The sequence below is a fragment of the Phragmites australis genome, chromosome 6, assembly GCF_958298935.1.
Source record: "Phragmites australis chromosome 6, lpPhrAust1.1, whole genome shotgun sequence".
NCBI classification, from domain to species: domain Eukaryota; kingdom Viridiplantae; phylum Streptophyta; class Magnoliopsida; order Poales; family Poaceae; genus Phragmites; species Phragmites australis.
This window is the reverse complement of record NC_084926.1, coordinates 42,293,650-42,314,165: the sequence shown is the minus strand read 5'-3', so window position 1 is coordinate 42,314,165 and position 20,516 is coordinate 42,293,650. Positions and strand designations below refer to the sequence as shown.

Here is a 20,516-nt window from a genome sequence, read left to right as displayed (position 1 = left end):
CAACAGGACTCGGCAAGGCGGAAGCAGGACTAGCTTTACCTGCCATTGCGTGTGACCGTGTAGTGGCTGATGAAGGGGACCGGCCAGGGAGACGACGTGACGCCAGCAGTGTGCACAGGGCCTCCACGCGATGGTCGATGGAGCAGGCGCAGCCGATGGACAGGGACGATCGGAGTCCTGAAGAGCAGCAGCGGAGCGTGGCGGCGCGCGTACGGGAGGAAGGAGAAAATTAAGAGCTACTCCATCCTAAACCTAGATGCAAAAGAAAAGATATAAGTAAAAAAAATAAAAGAACGATTACGTAGTTTTAGCTTTGTGCATATGTGAATCAGCTGTCCCCATAGATTTATATAGAGGCGGGTTTACGCCTCAAATCGGATGCAAATCGTGTAAGTCTCGGTTTCTATCAGTAAAAATAATTCTAAAATTAGATATTAAGCTCTTCTCTGTAATTCCTAAAATTCATAAAATTTCATCGAAATTTTAATCTTAGCTGAAGCCCCATCTCGGCCGAGCGCTAGGCGGTGCACGACGTGGTCCCTCTGCGCAGTATAACCCTGTTCTTCCATGCTGGCATACGACATGGCAAACCGAGTGTCACGTCACCTCTAATTGCTGATGTACCCCCTAAGGAGCCAAATTTAAAACTTTGTTAAGCATGTGGGGTGGCAAATGCAACTTTCAAAGTAGTGGGAGGGTTTTTGCAACTCTGACTAACTTTGGGGAGGTTTTTGCAATTTTGTCAAAAAATGCAACTTCTGGTATTAGAATTACTACTACTATGTATGGCCCAAGTTTCAAATACCCTGCGTATCCTCTAAAAAAAGATGTCGAATCCATCTTCATTTGTTAAACCATTTTGTATGTCATCATCAATTTTCTGCTTAAGTGCCTGTTAGGAAAAGATTTATTATCCAGGTTGACCACCTCGAGGGGTCGTGGCGGGCGGCACCAGGGTCGAGGAGGAAGACGAGCACTGCTTTACCTCCATCAGCTCACTCGTTGTGGTTTCACGTTGTGCCTCCACGCCGTCGTCTCTCGGTCACTGGCGATGGCGGCGGGGTCATTTCGATCGTTACCAATCCAGGACGCCTAGGTCCCGGGGGTGGTGCTGCAGTGTGAGGCCTATGTTGTCTTTTCCTTGTTCGTGATGGCGATCGAAGGAGGCCTCGGCGGTGGGCTGGTGGAACGAGGCAGCATCGGTTGCGTGTGTGGCGTGGGCACAGGTGGCCGCCCCCTTCTTGTCCCTGATTTGAGCGGTCAGTCTCCGCGCCACTCAGATCTACGACACCGGGGGATGGGGCCTCAGGGTCACGCGCTACTGTTGCTGCCTCGGGGTCTGTTGTAGTGTTGTGCCGGTGTCATAGTATGTTGATGCTACCTCGCATGCTACCAGTGTCGCGCTATGGCTGCCAGTGTCGTGTTAGGTGGTGGAGGCTAACCGCAGTTTGCTCTCGCACCATCGCACCGTCCTAGAGCCATTGGGCTCCTCTCCTTGCCCATCTGTCTTTCCCATCAGATTTGGCTCGTGGGGAGCCCGATGGCTACCGGTGGTGCGTAGAGATGGCAATGGGGTCCCGAAACCCGAAACCCGGCGGGTAATTGCTCCATTAGAGGTCGGGTATGGATCACTTCTCATATCCGCGGGTCTATTAATGGGAAAAATCGTCACCCGTCGGGTGGAACAGGTACGGATCTGTTTTCCTACTACCCGTACCCGTGTACCCATAGGTCCTCAATCTCCCAGGCCACCAGCAAATCTAGCCCACCTAGGCCCAACTAGCCCGATTAGCCCACATCACCCTCCCGGCCACCCCTCACAGCCGCCTCTAAGCCCCTCTCACCCGTCGCCCACCCCTCCCATTAGCCTCTCTCGGCCGCCGCCCCTCCCAGCCGTCTTCGCCCCTCCCGAGCACCGCCATCGTCGCCTCTCTTCGTCGTCGATGCTGCCTCCTCCATCAACCTCCTCGACCGTAGCCCCCTCTGCCGCCCCTCCCGGCCACCACCTCCTCCTCCATCGACCATCCCCGTCGCTGCCTCTTCTGCCACCTCCTCCTCTTCCATCGACTCTCTCGACAGCCGCCGTCGCTGCCTCCTCCTCCGCTGCCCCCTCTGCTGCCCCATTCGGTCACCACCTCTTTCGTCGCCCCTCCCGATCGCCGCCGGCGTCGCCTCCTCCATCACCCTTCTCGGCTGCCACTGCCTCCTCCTCTTCTGCCACCCCTCCCAGTGGCTTCCGCCGCTGTTGCCTCCTCCTCCGTCACCCCTCACTGCCGCCGCCGCCACCTCACCCTCTGTTGCCCCTCCCGATCGTTGAGGGTGAGTTTTCGGGTGTGAGTAACCCGTCGGGTACCCGTTACCCGCATGGGTACGGGTACGGGTAAATATCGTACCCGTGTGTGGTTATGGGTATTGTAGCGGGCGTAATTTTTTCACACGGGTACAGGTACGGGGTGGTACAACCCGACGGGTCTAGACCCATTGCCATCCCTAGTGGTGGGCGATGCGTGCGCAAGGTGTCGGTCGTCGCTCCTTGGGCAGTTTGCGACGGGTCTTCGGTGAAGGTACTTAGGGGTGGAGAGTCATGAGCGAAAGCTCAGTCCAACTTTCAGCTGGTGTCAACGTCGATGATGCCTGCAAGCGCCATTTCCTCCCTGGAGGCGATATTCTAGCGACTCTCCTGCCCTAAGGGCATATTTGGGTTAAAACCTTGCCCTGGTTTCTGGTTGGGCGTCGACGGCATTGGCATCGCTACCTTCCTGAAGACATCGTCTTCGGAAAGCCTCCTGCACTCATTGGCGGCTCCCGGTTCTTCTATTTGGGATGTACCGAGCCGTTGGGGCCTCCGGCTTCTTTTGTAGGTTGGCAACTATGTCTCCGTCTGACGTGACAGCATTTCCAATATCAGTTGTTTCCTGAGGCGCACTCCTGCGAAGCAACGCGCTCACTGACTGTCTAAGGGTTTGGTTCAGTGTAGGAGCAGGGCTCCGCCAAATAAGGTATTACTGGCGTGATAGCAGGGCTCTACTAGCTTGTTGCTCAGGTTGTTGGTTTGGTGCGCGAGTTGAGTTAGGTTGGGTCAACTATTCGTTTGCGCCGTGTGTTGTGGGCATCGTTGTGTTATTCGGGGTCGTTCTTTGCCAGCTTCTTCTATAGGTTTCACCTCTACGTCGTCGCTTCGCGGTGGCTCTTCATTCAGTTTGGCGCTTCACGATAGAGTTTTGGTCACATACGCGCTCCTCCAAAACAGCATGCTGTCGATTTGTGTGACAACGAGGTGCGACGTGGGAACAGTGCTCCGTCGACCGAGTAGTGAGGGCGACAGTTGTTTGGTTAGTTGCACGCGAGTTGAGTTGGATTGTTCCTGTTTGTTGTCGGATTTGTTCTTTTGGTGTAAGTGTCGTATATGAAGTTATGATCGAATTGTTGTCCCGAGTTACGAGGTTTTCAGACTAGTTTTTCTTATAAACTAGATAATTCTCTTCTTCTATTAAAAAAATTGGCAATACGCTTTACCGTCCTCTTGAGTTCAGGGTGGCAGCCATCGGGAATACGGATTCGGCGTGTGGTACGATGCAGCAGCTGCTCCCCCGCCATGGTCCACCAGGTGGGCGCACGGTGTCTCCTCCATCTCACCAAGCGGCTTGGCCAGCTTGGCAGCCACCAGCCGCGGCGGCAGTTCTTCTCCTCTGCCGGTGTCCACCGCCATGACGGCGTCGGTGGTGGCGCCGTAGAAGCGGCCGGCGAAAGACATCGTGGGCATGAGGCGAGGTCCTTCCTCAGCAGTGTCGGTCTTGACCAGCTCCCAGCGCTCGTCGCCGGGCTTGGCGAAGACTAGCATCCCAAATTTGTTGCGGGAGAAGTAGAGCAAGACCGTGCGGTCGTCCGCAAGGCCAGGGCTGCACGGTGTGTGAGGTCTTGGGCTTGGATGGTGTCTCGTGATTTATTCCAGGGAGAGATCGGTAGCTTCTACCTGCAGGCCTGTCTGGAATTATTTTACCTGGGCCGGACTATTGCCTCTCGGCTGTTCGCGCTCGCTTTGTTGGCCCTGAACAATACAACTTCTCTGCACACCCTCTTAAACTAAAGACTATTTTTTTTCGCGAGAAGGGAGTGGGATTACATTAAAATTTAGCACCATACATCCCTTTTGCAGACAACCCTTACAAACAAAGAAATTACAAAAAAGGACAATGAGGTCCTCCTTGCAAACTTCTTTGTCTTCCTTCTCTGCCTCCCGCCATTGCCTGCCCCGCAAGAGAACCCAAGACAGCAACCAACGTCGAAGCCTCTCCCTCCACCCGAAGCCGATGAAGCAGCCCAAACTTTGGATCGCCGCAAGAGCCAACATCCTAGACCCTCTTGGACGTATCTTTCACTATGAACGAGCATCAGCAACCACCTCACTAACGTCAGATGAGGAAACATATCACTAGCATCCCCGCCACCGGACTCGCCGAAGACGGAGACCCAGAACACAAAACCAGCACCGTCGAACCAAAATCCGACGACCCAGAAGCATACAGAAGCAAAGGGGATCTTAAGAATCTCACCCATCTGCAACAACCAAACAATAGCATACCTCCCAACACCACCGCCAGAGATGTCAACGAGGGCGACGACCACGCCGGAGACAGGTTGGAGAAAGAAAATTGGTGAAAAACCTCCACTGCCGACATCAAAACCCTAACGTACACCTAGCAGACCTAAAACTACAGCTAAACAACACCTAAACTATCCTACCAGGAGCTCCGAGCGTCGATCCGCCGATTCCCCTCCAACTCTGGTGCTGGAGGCCAGCGGGGAGGGGAAACGGCGAGATCAACATCAGAATGCACTGATCACCTTTTAGTCGCCTGAGAGCATTGTAGGAGGGGAACGAAGAGTCGTTCATTTAAACTAAAGACTATTTAGTATGATGGTGTTGTTTGTTTGGTTGAAATATCGCTTTGTCCTCCTCCTCTCATTATGTTTCTCTTGTATTTCCATGTGGATGTGCTTGAGTGAACTTTCGGTCAAGTTCAGAGTTGAATTGAACGGCCAGTAAGTGGAGAGAGATCACTGACTCGGTTTTTTTGAGCGAACGGCACAAGACAGTGCCAATTTCCTTAAATAAAGCAGGAGTGATTTATGATTGATTTTGATTCGAAAAGGAACAGAATCGAGAATCTATGTACATGCATTTTTGCCATGTCACAGGTGAGCAGCGCGCGCCTGCCACCTGCACTCTCGCACATGGAAGCCACCACCACCATGGTGCACACTGCACGCAGACTATTTCTCTTTGGATCAGTCCCACCTCCACACACTGGCGAGAGATGCGATGCACCGCACCGGTCAATCACGCATGGGGCTCTCGGCGGGAAAAAAATAATCTGGGAGACCTGGCCTCATGTTGTTTTTTTATGGCTGGGCCTCTCATTCATTCTATGACGCACGCTATTTTCTTTCCTTACTTGATTTTTCATCCATGATTTTCTCTAACCCATACATGAGTTATATGATAACTTACATTACGTAAAAAAAACAGGTAAAGAAGACATAATTTAGTGATAGATATGTCTACAACTTATCACTTATATAGCCTCGGGTTAAGATCAGATCATCAATGACCAGTCATAAATAAGTTATATGATAACTTAAGCCACATGTCACACTGTCAGTTGGGGCTAATCCTCAAATAAGAGCCGGTTTGTTTGAGCTTCTGCTTTTTAGTTTTTCTGAAAAGCTGTATTTTTGGTTTGTCTGAAAAACTATTTTTGAAATAGACTGTTGGCTTCTACAATAAATTTTTGATTTCTCAACACATAGCTTCTCAGAAAAGCGTCTTTCAGCAAGCTTCTCAGCTTTAGTTTATTTTTCTCAGAAACAGACTTCTGACTTATTCATAAACCACTTCTCTAAAATTCCGTTTATCCTGACTTCTAACTTCTGTCAGCAGCAAAATTAAAAACAGAAACAGAAAACAAACAGGAGCTAAATGGGACCAGACCTTAGGCCATGCACAACACAATGAGCTGGCTAGGCGCCAGACGTTTGGAGTAGAGAGCAACATAATCTTACTACACAATCACTATTTCAATTAGCAAATCAACTGTTTATGCATCTACAAAATAATTATTTCTATTGTAGAATGTGGCTCTTGTATAGATGCTCGATGATGTAGCAATTATTCTCTCCGCTGTAAGCATTCATTCACTTATAGGATTTATCTTCCGCTCCGAGGCGCCACTTGCATGCATGCATGCATGATGCTGGGTAGCGAGACAGAAGCGAAGAGGCTGCCCCCCAACCGATGTCTGTCACTGTGGATGTCTCCCATGGAAGCGGCACCACCAAAAAGATCATGGAGCATGCATCTACAGTCACAGGAAATGTGTTCTTGCATCTCAAGCTGTTTGGTTCCTAAAATTAAGGTGTAGTAGCTACGGACAAACTGACAATGTTCTGTCTGCCTTACACAGGAAAAAATTTTTCGAGTAGCTTTTATATAAGCTTCGGAATGCAAATCAATGATCATTGTCTAGGAATGACGAAGCCCTTGAAAAAAAAATAACTAGGAATGCAAGCATCTGTGCATATATAAGGCTCACCGAATCGAGACTAACTCAGTCGATATGTACAGCCCAACTAGACGAATTCGTATCATATTTTTCTTGAAAATGCACGGCCATACTGAAGCTTGACGATGAAGCACGCCGTGGATGGAGCATAGCGCCACATGGTCCGGAAGCGATGAAGGTCTGGCAACACCCTAAACCAGAACCGATCAGTCACAACTCACAAGCCCTTGAATGTGGGTCTCTTTGTCTTCGTAGCCAGACACTAATCAGTTGCTGTGGTACTGCAGAATCTCTGAAAGCCTTAGACTATCTTAACCATATTTTCTTTATTTTACTTTCTTCCCTTCTCCATTCTTTTTTCCGTTCTCATTCCTTTTATTTTTTTTCATCTCCAACAACTTCACTTCGAAGGGATTCGTGAAGGAAAAGAAGAGAGAATACCGTCCTGAAGAGAATAAACTTGAGAATCTCTTCGTAACGAGAACTGTGAAGGAAAACCGTTGTAACACTGAAGTGAACGAAAATCCCTTCGTAAAATAATTTTAGACCATGACGGGAATTAATTGAGGATGATCTTACTCACTACGTACCCTCTAATCACGCATATCTCTCTCTATGTATCTATCTATAAACACATACATATTTTTTAATAGAGAAATAAAATTTATTTCAATCTCTGCACAAAGTTATACACGTAGCCTTCGATAATCCCAAAAAATTATAAATGATCTCAACGTTAGCTGATAGAAATCAAACATATAGTCTATTATTAAACCACTAACCATATCTGACAAAAATATCTATCACTGTTATTTCTAATCTTCGGCATGCGTCCTTTATAAGAGATCGCTCGCCCTACTTCTGCATTAACGACCAGCATCGAAAACTGCGTGAAAGTCTTGGCATCGAAAACTTAGCTTTGATCTTTCTTGTACAATCTCAAACCTAGTACGTGAAGGTCTTGGCATGGGATACTGTGGTTGTGAAAGAACACAAAACCATACTGAATAATATATTCAGGTTTCACGCCCGTTCAGATCTGAATTTCAAGTGTTTATGGATTCGAGATTAATGTCCACAGACACGAGGTACTAGTAGATGCTAAGGTGTGTGCAGTGCATGCATTATTGGTGTCTTTTATTTCCCTAACGAGATTTTATACAGCCGTACCATATAAGTATATGAAAGGGAAGTAAAATGAGCGAAATTATATTTATTGAAAAAAATTATTTGATTAATTGTATCTGTTTGGATAGATTGAACTGATTTTTTATTTTGTTGATTGAATCTGAGTATGTATAAACGGATGTAAAAGTTAAAACTGTGATCGGTTACTTATATAAAGATAATTTTATAACATTGGCGAGTAGATTTGTCTGTATGAGCGGATGAAGTCAGAGTGCAGGAATTGGATTTTACTCTCGAGTTAGAATAGGACTATATATTTATATCCATCAGACTAGATTAAAAGAGTAAATATAGTACCTAGATCCGTTTTCTCCTAATATTTTACTGTTTGTGTATGGATCCAAGATTTGCGCACCTTGCAGAGCCCAATGTACCTGGACGGCGATCATTTCTGAGATGCCTGTACACAGCGTGCGTGACACACAGGCCAGAGCGCCGGAGCCCAGAAGGCGCCACCGCCCAGTCGTACGGCGGCGAGGGGCTCCAGGAAGACCAAATAACATAGCAGCCCTCGACATGACGAGACAGGAAGGCACTCATACAGATGCCCTCCAGTGCCACCACTATAAATACTGTTCGTATCAGCATCTTCCTAGCTGTTCTCGTCGATCCGTCTCTTGAGTGCTGTGATGCTGTCTCGTCTGAAAGCTTTTAAAAGCTTGCATGGTTCAGGAATCTGGAAAGGTCAGCACTACCAAAAGGTTCCTTGATTTGTACTTAGTTCTTGCATAATATAGGGCATCGAAAGAGGATCAATTGGATGCAAGGAATTCTTTTGCGATACAGAAAATGCTACTACTACATTGGTTGCACAGAGATGGAGGCAGGGTATATCGTATACTATCATGCATTGCTTCGGGGTTCAGATGCAGAACTGCATTTACACATTGATGTTGCAGTCGGCCTAGGCATATATACATCAATCCTGTTGAACTGCTCTTGGATGTACCATGTATGCAGCCATTGCCCATTGGCGCCTGCTGCACATCGACTTGCAGTCGCCATTGGCGCCTGCTGCATTCTGGTTCTCTGGCCGGCTGCTGCCGGCGGTGCTGCTGCCTGGAGAAGGAAGACCATGGTCAAAGGCCATCCATGCACGCACTATGGCCGGGCAGAGCAGCTGGCATGCGGCGTCCATCCAGTTGCCGCCCGCAGCTTTCTTTCAGGCCGAAAGTTTCAGAGCTTCAGTTTCCTAGGGACACAACACATCATGTCGAAACGTACGGATGCATCATGCATGCCACCGATGGATGCGAGAGCTCAACAGCTCGCGTTATGGAGCGAACTCTGTACAACTGCCAGTCTCTGCCACTGATCAGCTCGCGTAGGTTAACAAACTCGTTATTACCATTACGTAGTACTACATCAGTTTTAGTTTATGTATTATCAATAAATATGAAAAATTTAGATATCTATAAAGTTTTCGTAGAAAAATGCAAAAGTAAAATTATTTTAGGTATAACTTATACCAGCTGTACTGCTGTGCGATAGACTTTTGAAGGGACAGTTCGAGACCTGGTCGTGAGACCGAAGACGATGACGATGGTATGTGAGAAATCGTGGAGATGGAGGAGAACACCAGATCGATCCATACCTATCATTTACATCAGGAAGAAAATTAAGCATGCATCTATGCAGCTTTAATTAGTTCGTGCATCTGAATGTATGCATGCTTTTTACAAGTTTTAGTGCGCTGATCAGATGATCTGATCGACATGCATGCCGCTCCATCTGGTTCAGTTGTTCTTGACGCTGGGCCATGGGCTCACAGATAACTCATTAAGGACATGTTTGGTTGTTCAAATTTCCATCATCTTAGATTGATTGATACATATAATTTTATAAAAAAATGTTTAGTTGTCTGTATTCACTATTTCAAGTTAGTTCGGTGGATACAAATATATGGTATCGTGCTAGCCCGAAATCTAGCTTCGTGGCTCGGATGAAAAGGCTCTGTATCCACTAATGCAAACAAATTTACTTGTCAGTATCATAAAATCATTTTTATACGAGTAACTAATTATAATCTAAACTCTTGCATCTGTTTATATGATCTCAAATTCAGTCAATTAAACAGAAATTTAGCTCAATCTATATAGACAAATACAATCCATTAAACATCTTATTATTTAACACCATTTAAACTAACTCCCCTTAACTTATTTGTACGATATGACTCTGCGAAATGTCATATGGAGAACTATCATGCACGCTTGCCGTTCGTAGGCCCACTCACAGAAGACCACGTGAGCACACACAGGTGCAGTGCATGTCGTCGTATCCGACGGCTCGGATCCACCGGGGCAGATTTCTTGCATAAAATATATTTTTTATCTCTTTAGAGTTTAGAGAGAGAAATATATATTTTTATCGTTTTAGATGACAAAACATGTTTTTAGAGAAAGACCCCTGACTTATATTAATAATAATGCAAGCAAGCACATAAGTATCTAACTATTACATTGAAAATCCTGGATGAACAATTTGCTACCATAAGTCCTTTAGACAATGAATGTGTTGAACTTCTTGATCTTCCTCACCGAAGATCTGAGATCTTGCAACAACAATATGATCGTCAACAATCACGGATGCAGGAAAGTGGACTTCCAATTATCTTCACGGTAGCAATGTCGTTCATTGAAAGAAAACCATGATAAATTTATTTAGAACCATCTCAACTAAAAATCAATCTTCAGCATAGCCGTCATTATTGTTATCCAGTGAGTTGGTCTGATATAACCCATTACGGAAAAACAAATTCCAACAAAAAAGAATAACGAAGAAACTAAAAAAATCTAAAATTACTCCAAAAAAAGTTAGATCCTCTACCCACCAAATGGTAGCTAGAACTCCGGAGAAGAGTGAGGAGGGACCGACGGTGAACCTTTGAACGGGCCTACTCTTTTGTTGTTTTCACGTCTCCCTCCATGTGGCAGCTAGAGTTTGCATAACCTTTTTTTTTCCTCGGCTCTCAGATGACAAAAATATGTAGTTTCATTGGGACGAGTTTGTGTCCACTGTTATTCTCGCAGCCCAAGCAATGCCCAATGGGCCTTAATGGGCTTCCACTCAACGAAAGAACTCCTCTACACAGCCGATGGGAGCAAGTACGCTAGAATTTCAATGGAATTCGTCTGTTCAAATCTTTTGCTGGGGGTTAGAAGAAGATTTAAACGATGAATCCTGTAGCAATTCTAGTGTAGCTGTGCATATTCAAGTAAAAATTCACGGAACCCTTGCACGTTCCAAACAAGCCCCGCGTGGTGTCACTAAAATTATTACTCTCGAGAGGCAAACAGTTTGGATGGACTGTGGTAAGTAGGCACGCAGATACTTAGCCAAGATGCAGGAGTTGTTTGGTTTTTGTTCTAACATGCCAAGTAAAATTTGGTTAAAGATTAAATCAGGATAATATCAAATTTTGATTGTCAAAATGATATTTGGTTTGACGTGAAGCTAAAATTTGTCTGGCTAAAAAATTTGGCGAATAATTTGGCCGCTCGAGATTTGCAAAAAAACGCTATAGATAAATTTTGTGTGGCCAAATTTGTAAACTTGTAAGGAACTAATAGAGGGAAACTAGAATAAGATGAGCACAATAATATGAAAAAAAAATTTATTGGAGCAGAGATTTGCACTATTTTATACGGATTACAAAGATTTTTACTAACAAAACTCTTACCTAATACATAGACTAAGCACTCATCTTACTCTCTATTAAAACCCTAACACAAGACTCTCATATAGGTGGCACAAAGGGTTTAAATGGCTATTCAAACTCTTCCATAGTCTTACCCCTCTATTTATAGACTAGAAAATTTGATCCCTAAGTTTTTTAGTTTTTCTCCAAAATATCATTATCTTGTAGTACACTCCTACCTACTATCGATGGTATTTTGATCTATTTTTTTCTTGATTAATCGGACGGCCGTGACGCCTTCACAACTTAGCTTCGCCTCGATGCAAGTTTCGTGATGGTGCCACGTACTTCTCCAGTCCTCTAACAGTTTTGATGTCAAACCGCGAAACCGTTTGCACGCTTCTCAAAGCATGACTCACCGCCTTACTTACATCTTAAGCAAGCGTTTCAATGTTGATGCGTGTACTCCGTCATGCGATCCTGACCGCTGGCAAGTCTCTCCCACTCCCGATCATTCGGGCTGCCTTGTCACTTACACCGGCATCCCCTTCGCTTGACTTTATCAACACGCCGTCTCCATTCGTCTTCAATGCTTTGCTCCAGTCCTCCATGTGTTCAGCTAGGATCAACCTTTACTCCGTCCGATCTTCTTAATCGTCTGTTACCAAACACTCCGTTTGACCCCGATCATCCCGTCGTCAACCGCCAAGTTGTATACATCACTTGTACAACACGAGACAAGCAAACACATATCTTTAACTCCATTCCAATTAGTCAATAATAAATACGCTCAAATGGAATCCTAAATCAATTCAAATCACATCAAAGCACATACAAAACCAAAGATCATCAAAACCAAATAAATGACAATATCAATTACTCATCACAAATAAAATAAATAACATTTCAACTTAGTTTCTCGTTAACCTTCAGTTAACTTTTTACCGTCACCGGTTTAACTGAAATTAACTCAGTAAGAAGTTTCAAAATATCAACTCGTTTTTCTTTGTTGCTCTCTCTCTCTCTCATTAATGCACCCTAACTGATCAAGTAATCAAGCACGACAGCTAATCAGTACCGCCTTCTCTCTCTAGCTAGAAACGAGATGAACAACAGGAGACGATTGATGAGCAAACTCATAGTACAGGTGCCTAAAGCCATTTGTCAGTGCTGTTTATCAGTTATGGCTATAAATACAAACATATTTCCATGTCCAATCCTAGGATCATTTTCATTGGTTTCAACTGCCTCATCGTTTCCATAAGCATGGGTAATTTGAGCTCTGGTATATGTGTAAGAGCGGGCTACACTACCCTTGTGTGAATTTTCTCAAACACATGTGAATAATTCAGAAGCCATCATTCAGCTGACTGGTGTTCATGAAGTGGTAGTACTTTGCAGAACTCAGAAACCTTTTGTATCTGCCACCTTTTGGTTGATTTTCAGTACTGCAGGGAAATTAACCAGCAGAGAATCGGGCTTCCATTTTTAATTGGCACATATCTGAATTTGGGTAGGAGTGAGAGGTAAAGATTATTAGATGAGTATGTTGAAATGTATGCCATCACTCTAGGCAGTAGGCAAATTCCAAAGACAAGCAGCTAGACATCACTTGTACTGCTCTATTTGGCTAGATCGCTCCTCTATCTACCTGCTTGGCCATCTTATTTTTCCCATCACATGGACTAGGATTAGCAAGGCAGTTCTGTATCTGATCATCCTTGCCACCTACTCTCGAGCCCCCAAGCCTATCGAAATTCAGAACTTCAGTTCCTCTGTAAATAGCACGTACAGTACAGGCCAGGGATTTCAATTTTTTTCGTTTTATATTTTTTCGTTCACCAGTGAAAAGACTGAAATTCACAAAATTTCACCAATTTTTTTTGTCATTTTTTATTCTCTGCTCTGTGAGTCTTATATATCAGTGATTTTTTTTAGAATTAGATATATTTCATTCCCTCTGAAATTCTGAAAATTCGTAAAATTTCAACAAATTTTTAATCCCTAATACATGCTTATGTTCCTGCTTACTGGTTACTCAGAGCTTCTTTTTCTGGCAAGTCCACGATGCTAAGGTCATGTTTGAAAAAGTAGGATTTCACAAGCATTCTGCAGAGAGTGATTTTACAGGAAACGGTTCCATTTACGTAGAGATTCAAAAAGAATTATCGCGTTACAAACATTTAGTATCTTATCTGGAATGTAGAAATCCATACAAATCCTGAACGAATTATATATGGCGTTGCCCGTGAAACACGTACGAAATTACCGGCGATCCAAACAGTCAAAAGTTTTGCGAGCACGAGCTCGATCATCATCGACATGGGACTCTGCTTCTTCCTGTTCCAAACCAAGCCATTCCCGTTCTTCTAATTCACTCACCTGCACTGTTCCATGCATGCATGCTTTTGCTTTTTTCTCTGCAACTCTCTGTTCGCCCAACAACCAATCTGGGAGCTCAAATTTGCAAATGGCAGGCAGCGTCACACCGGCTTCGCAATGCGTAACACGCTACAGTCCAAGAAGAGGGGAGGGAGAGAGAAGAGAGATTGGATGGCAAACGGCCATGTAAAACAAGAAGTGAAAAGCAGAGAAGGATGATATCCTGGGAGAAAGCAGGTTCCTCCCTCCTTTTCCAGAGACGAAACAATTTTGAAACCACAACTTAGAGATTAAAATGGACTGAATAGTCATCAACAAATTTTCTTGAAAAAGAAAACGGAGGTAAATAAAGATATTTTCAAGGAGATGTTGCTGAACTTGCTGAGTAGTAACTTTTGGACGTTCATACAACCTCAGAGCCTGTAACGTTTGTCCATAGTTATTCTGTGGCATTTCACTTTAAATCAGTCGCTGAAAGTGCAAAAATCATCCGAGAACATTTCGAAATAAGATCGTAAATGTGGCTCCAAAATTTATCAATCTACAGGAATGTTCCAAGTTCACTTGAATCCAGTTAGGAGATTGCATGGAGTGATGGAGCCCCTTGCCATGATGAAACAAGAACACGACACAGCCAACGAGCCCCAAGGCCCCCAACACTTTACCTGTACCAGTACTATCCCGTTCGCACCACCATGACATCCAAAGGCTAAGTATATCATCAATGAAACCATCTCTCTCTCTCTCTCCTATAAATATTCTCCAATGGAGTCGTTGCCCCTAGCTAGCCCTCTACACACAACTAGAAGACAACCCACATCTACATGTACGCCGGCCCTTGCACAACACCGCCACAACGAGAGAGAGAGAGAGAGAGGGAGAGAGAGGAGGGGTAGGGAGACAGAGAGACAAACAGACAATTGCCTGCCAAGAAACAAAAGAGTGATCAAACCGAGAAGCGAATTCCTTCCCTCCCAACAAAGGAGAGAGAGAGAGGGGGGAGAAGCAAGCAGCTCCTTCAAGAAGGGTGAGGAGAGATCCAGAGAGAGATGGGGATGAGGCCCGGGTGGATTGGCGGCCTGGTGGCGGAGACCTTCTTCGTGGCCTGCCCCGCGCACGAGAGCCGCAAGAAGAACGAGAAGAACATCTTCTGCCTCGGCTGCTGCGCCAGCATCTGCCCCCACTGCGCGCCCGCGCACCGCCACCATCCTCTCCTCCAGGTTCCCAACCTCAAGCTCCTCCCAATCCTTGGGTTCCTTCCTTGCCTTGTTTCTCGGTTTCTTGCGTGGCAGATGTGCAATTCTTGCTCTTGCGCTCTATCTGCCATGGAGATAGATGATCAGATGATCCCTTCTCTCCTCTGCTTCCTTAATTCTTGCATCGTGTGGTGTATCCTCCTCCTCCTCCTTCTTCTTCTTGCACCTTTGATTTCTAGTAATTCTGCTTGGTTTAACGCTGGGACGAAAAGCAGCGGCTTTTGCGGGCCTCGGTTCTTGTGCATGGATGAATCTGATAAAAACTAATAATTATCAACAACACGGCGTAGTAGAGTAGAGGCTAGAGTGATGGTGTATCTCGCTTTTGTTTTGTCCTGTGCCGTCTTTGCAAGCGCTGTTCCTTTCCTGCTCGCTTAGATTTGGTCCGGTTTAGTTTAATGAATTCACTTTGATTTGATGCGTGGCCTCAAATCACAATCGCTCCTCAAATTTGGAATTCCATTGTAATCTCCCTTGTACTTGCTCCGGTCCTCACCCTTTGTCGCCTTGCGAGTTTTGGGCCATGCATGCCACTCTACTAATCAGGCTTCCTTCGAATTAACGGATGATTGTGTAGCCTGATTTTGCACAAAACAACAACTCCATGCTTTGCAGTACATAGCTCTACCTACTTTTTTTTTTATTGAAAGTTAGTTCTATCATTCGGGAGGTAAGTGTAAGTGTAAATTCTGTAGGTAAATTCTGTGGATGGAAGGTAGAAATTCTCTTGCATGCAAATCCTTTCCTCCCTTTTTTTGGGCTCCGAATTTGGGGGTGATTGCTGTCCTGCAAGGCTGTAACTATCTCCTAATCTGCACAACACAACAGTTCCATACTTAACTTTATGTTGGGATTACTTGGGAGGTAAATGTAAGTAACTGTATGGGTAAGTTACTCTGGGTGGAAGGTAGAAATTCTCTTGCTTGCAATTTGCAAATCCTTTCATCATCTTCTTCTTTTTTTTTTTCCCTTTTCAATTTCTTGTCTTCTTCCTGCCACTTCTCCTTTCTTGCAACTAATCTGGTCAGTACATGTTGGTGGTGTGAGTAACTCTGCTGTGAGTGTGTAGGGGCAAAAGCTGCGGAGTTACAGTTACTGCCTCTTGGCCTTTCACTACAAATGGCCATGGTGAAAAATTCGACCACAGTATTCATGCTTCCCCAAATGCTATACATGCATGCATGTCTCCCTGTGTTCTTATTTTTTTTAAAAGTCATGTCACGATAGTATTGATTTCATAGGTAACTAAGCGATTGATATGTGATGCTGATTGTAAGTTTAATTTATCGTTTGCACGATGATCTTGTCCTTGCATGGAATTATGCCGACCATTTCCGAGGTTGCTCAAAAAGTTCGCTTAGATTTCGCATAATGGCCTCCTGCTTTGTGAGGATTTCCAATAATAGGCCTGGTTATCCAAACTGTTTTGCCATGTATAGCAACATATCCTGCTCGTACGGTACTCCTGCAGCGCCGGTGGTAAAAAATGGGGGCATCTTAGGAAATGTTACAGCCAGGGGGCAAGGAGATTTACCACATGCGTGTGCATGGTAAATGGGCGCATTGCCGTTTTTACCAAACAGAGCCTCTATACTGTTCCTCTCTTTGGGGGGCTTCGTTTTACCGTTTCTGCCCCCAATCTTGGGTTGGATTTTGCCATGGAGGATGCCTTCCAGAAGGGCACTTTGGTCACTTCACGTGGTTTGGGGGTCACCCATGACTCCAGAGTAGTACGAGTACAACTGCCCGGCCGGTCAAAGCATGGGCCATTGCTACCCAACCGAGTTGTACTGCTCCAATCTTAGTTTAGCCCGAATCTTAAGGCACTAATCCAATCTGATTTTGTTAATTTTTTCTACTTCCAATTAGGTGCGACGCTACGTGTACCATGACGTCGTCCGCCTCGGTGACCTCGAGAAGCTCATTGACTGCTCCTATGTTCAGGTGATTGAAGTATTCCTGGTCTGTGGTTTCACTTGCTACTCTTCTGTTATAAATACATATTATTTTAAAAAAATAGTTAAAATTTTAAACTTTGACTATCAATATTTTTAAAATATTTAGCTTGAAAACTTTAAATAATGTGTATAGATTTGTTTTGAAAATTTCTCTTATAATATCATAAATTCAATGTATTTTATAAATATATTCTAACAAAAAATAAGTGATCAAATTTATGCATTAGAGATGGTATCTTATCTAAAACGGAATGTATGTATGACTGGAGGGAGTACTTATTTACTGTGGTAATGCTTGAACATTTGTAGTGCTACTTGCTTGCTAACTCCTTCTGTGACTGCAGTCCTACACGATCAACAGCGCCAAGGTGATCTTCCTGAAGCCGAGGCCTCAGTCCAGGCCCTTCAAGGGCTCCGGCAACGTCTGCTTGACATGCGACAGGATCCTCCAAGAGCCCTTCCATTTCTGCTCCCTCTCTTGCAAGGTACTCCCTGGAACACGTTCTAATCTGGACACCCCAAGAACTTGTCACGAGTGTTGCATTACATCATCACCCAGAATGTACGTACATGGTGGAGCATCATGAGGTGACCACGACATTCTTGCTGAATTCCGTGTGGTTTGCATGCAGGTGGATCATGTGATGATGCAGGGAGGGGACCTGTCCAACATCCTGCAGTACTACGGCGAGCCGGACCACCTCACCTTCCCGCGCTTCGAGAACCTCCGCGTCGGCGGCTCCGACGCCGACGACGACACCGACGGCGGGCAGGTCACCCCGAACTCGATCCTCGAGGACCCGACGCACCACTACGGCGCCGGTGGCGGGTCGAGCGACAATGGCGATGACGCTAGGGTCGGCAACGGCGTGCTGCGCGGCGAGGCGGCGGCGGTGAAGAGGAAGAAAGGGGGAGGGTTCTTTCCTCAGATTGTGATGTCACTCGGCAACAGGAGGAAGGGTGCCCCCCACAGGTCCCCTCTGGCCTAAGCACTCGCTGTCGATCGTGCCATATGCATGCTGCTGTTAGTTATCGCTAGATATAGCTAGTAGCAACAGCTGCAGTGATGGTGGTAGCTACCAGGAGTGTGTTATGATAGTCCTATGATTAGCCTTGTAGAGCCTAAGAGAGTTTGGTTTGTTGGTTGCTGCTTTGAGAGGAGAGGGAGGGGCCTTGTGATCCGGAAGAGATCCTTTGACGTAACTGAATCGTGAGGTGGCTGCTCATATGTGAGTCAACTGTTAGTAGACCATGTGTGTCAGCGACGAAGTCACCGTGCAGTTAGGTCGTCGAAGGAACCGCTTCCCTTGTGATCCATGTAGCTAGGGCCATCTCAAGTCAAGGCAGTAAGTTGTTTGATGAGAATCAGAGAAAGGGTAGTAAAGCAAAGCAGTTCCCCCCTGTTACAGGACTAGGTAGGCGCTTGTAAGTGGGGCCCACATTGCAAGCAGGGTCCACGCGAGGTGGCTACCAATTTTGTATTTGATGTAACAAGGGTCACCTGCATACACTTCCACAGCTATATATAAATAACCCCCAGACTATATATATGTTGTTAGCAATATAATGTACATTGTGTTGCTCAGTGGTTACTATTTAGTATTCATGAGGTTAAGTGTCATCTGCCTGTTTGGTGATTACTGGTTAGCAACTGTTGAGACCTCTCCTGGTTTATTACATGCATGCAACTGTGTATCTCTGTCCTGGTTTGACCAGGTAGCAAAGCATGTGAAGCGCGCGCGCACGTCCAGCTCCAGTCCAAACTCTTCAATCGTGTTGCTGGAGCTGTGTTGTTTGATGCAGTGGTCTCTCACTTTGCAATGATCCATGAGATTGGAGTGGTTAAAAAGAGGGATCGAAAGGTCTGATAAAGCTTACCCTGCCTACTCAGGGAGATGACAGACATCCAGGTGATATGGCAACCTCTCTCTCTCAGGGGAAAGTGCCTATACAAACATGGTACTACTGTCAAGAATTAATGGCTCATGGATGCCATGTATGCTTCAGCTTAATGATCTATTCGAACGCTTCCAACGCCCAGCTTAACAAGTATGGAATATCTAGTTCTCAGGTGAATGAAAACTGATGGAATGTCAGTCGACGCCGGTTTGAACCGCCGGGCGGCGAGGTTAGGCCATCGGATTGGGCTCGGGGGTTTGATAAGGTTCGGGGTGCCGAGTGCCCCGGGGTCTAGAGGGAAGGTCTTGGCCAGTGGCTGTGGCCGGACCGGCGGGGCCGGCAGACGGTGGGCGGGACGCCGCCTTCGCCGGGGCAATTGCCGATAAGTACGTTGATGCAAGGCAATTGTTGTTGCGTTCGAGCAAGATGGTTGGTCAGTGATCGGTGCGCGTCCTCCCCACATTTTCTGAGAGGACAAGATCAGCTTGGTGCGAATCTCCATGCGAGGCGCCTCAGCCTCGCGGCTTCTCTGACAAAGGGAAGTCAGAAGAGTGGAGAGGATAGGAGGGTAGGTGGGCGGGTGCTTTCACTCACCACAAAATTACTATCATATCACCTTCTCTTTTACTTTACTAAGATCTTAGAGACACATATTTTAGCAAGATACAAATCATCATAATGATATGAGGATAATTTTCTCTTCATTTACTGCCCCTATTCAAATATTTTTCAAAATAAATCTACAAATATGATTTTTTATATTTTCAAACTAAATATTTGAAAATATATTGGCGGTTAAAATTTTAAAAATTTAACAGACTCTTAATCAAAATGTTAAGTATTTATAGCCAAAGGGAGTACAATTTTAGGTACATGGTTATTCATGCCTGGTCAATCGGATTCGAACCAAATTCAGATTAGTTGAATGAGTTTTTGTTGTGCAGTGTACACGTACGTGCATGGAAGAAATGGCGCGGTCACTAGCATGCATGTGTGTCCCTTTTAGCTTAGCAGCCAATTGTAGTTTAAGTGAGAATTCCGAGGCGATCCATGGCGACAATCACTTGGAAGTGCGGGCCCTGTCGCAAAGCCGTGCAAGCAGCATCAGGTCAACATCCAATATACTTGACAGCAATTTGCAAGCAAATCCCTCCGGTTGCGCATGATAGGGACACATAGGCGCCCCTAACCAATACTGCACGGTGAGTAGTATAATAACCCTTCAGCGCATAGCATGCCGTACCTAGACTGTGGCATGGTCCATTGTTTTTAGAAACATCCGTACCAATCATAGATGTATGTATAAACTTATATCATTACACGAACATACTTATATAACAGGTGCCGAAGAATGGAGATACGAAAATTAAAGATTAATGAAGTTTTCACATGCGTCTAAAGAAGTTATTATAAGCGTCTAGTTGTCGATAGATATGTAAGAAAATTTCACCTCAGCGAGATACACAAAGAGTAAATATGATATTTGATCTCTTGTGACAGAGATATAGTCACTTCCACTGATCATTTAAGGGCATGTTGGTTGGATGTATATGCCTTGATCAGGCCCACAAGATGCAAAATACCGATGTTTGATTACATGTACCATCTTTGGCGTCTGGCTTGATTGATG

At 45.3% G+C, this 20,516-nt stretch overlaps 1 protein-coding gene across 1 annotated transcript; it reads left to right on the top strand.

The window, feature by feature from the left end:
• The first annotated feature begins 14,563 nt into the window (after positions 1 to 14,563).
• LOC133922592 (protein RGF1 INDUCIBLE TRANSCRIPTION FACTOR 1-like) lies at positions 14,564 to 18,572 on the top strand. Its single transcript, XM_062367979.1, has 4 exons — positions 14,564 to 14,993; positions 16,899 to 16,973; positions 17,332 to 17,472; positions 17,620 to 18,572. The coding sequence occupies exons 1-4, from the start codon at positions 14,823 to 14,825 to the stop codon at positions 17,974 to 17,976; spliced, it is 744 nt and encodes a 247-aa protein (XP_062223963.1). The 5' UTR covers positions 14,564 to 14,822; the 3' UTR covers positions 17,977 to 18,572.
• The last annotated feature ends 1,944 nt before the right edge of the window (positions 18,573 to 20,516 follow it).

Coding starts and splice junctions, on each gene's coding strand:
- LOC133922592 (XM_062367979.1), top strand. CDS start 14,823: ATGGGGATGAGGCCCGGGTGGATTGGCGGCCTGGTGGCGGAGACCTTC. Junction 14,994..16,898: donor GCCACCATCCTCTCCTCCAG/GTTCCCAACCTC, acceptor ACTTCCAATTAG/GTGCGACGCTACGTGTACCA. Junction 16,974..17,331: donor TTGACTGCTCCTATGTTCAG/GTGATTGAAGTA, acceptor CTGTGACTGCAG/TCCTACACGATCAACAGCGC.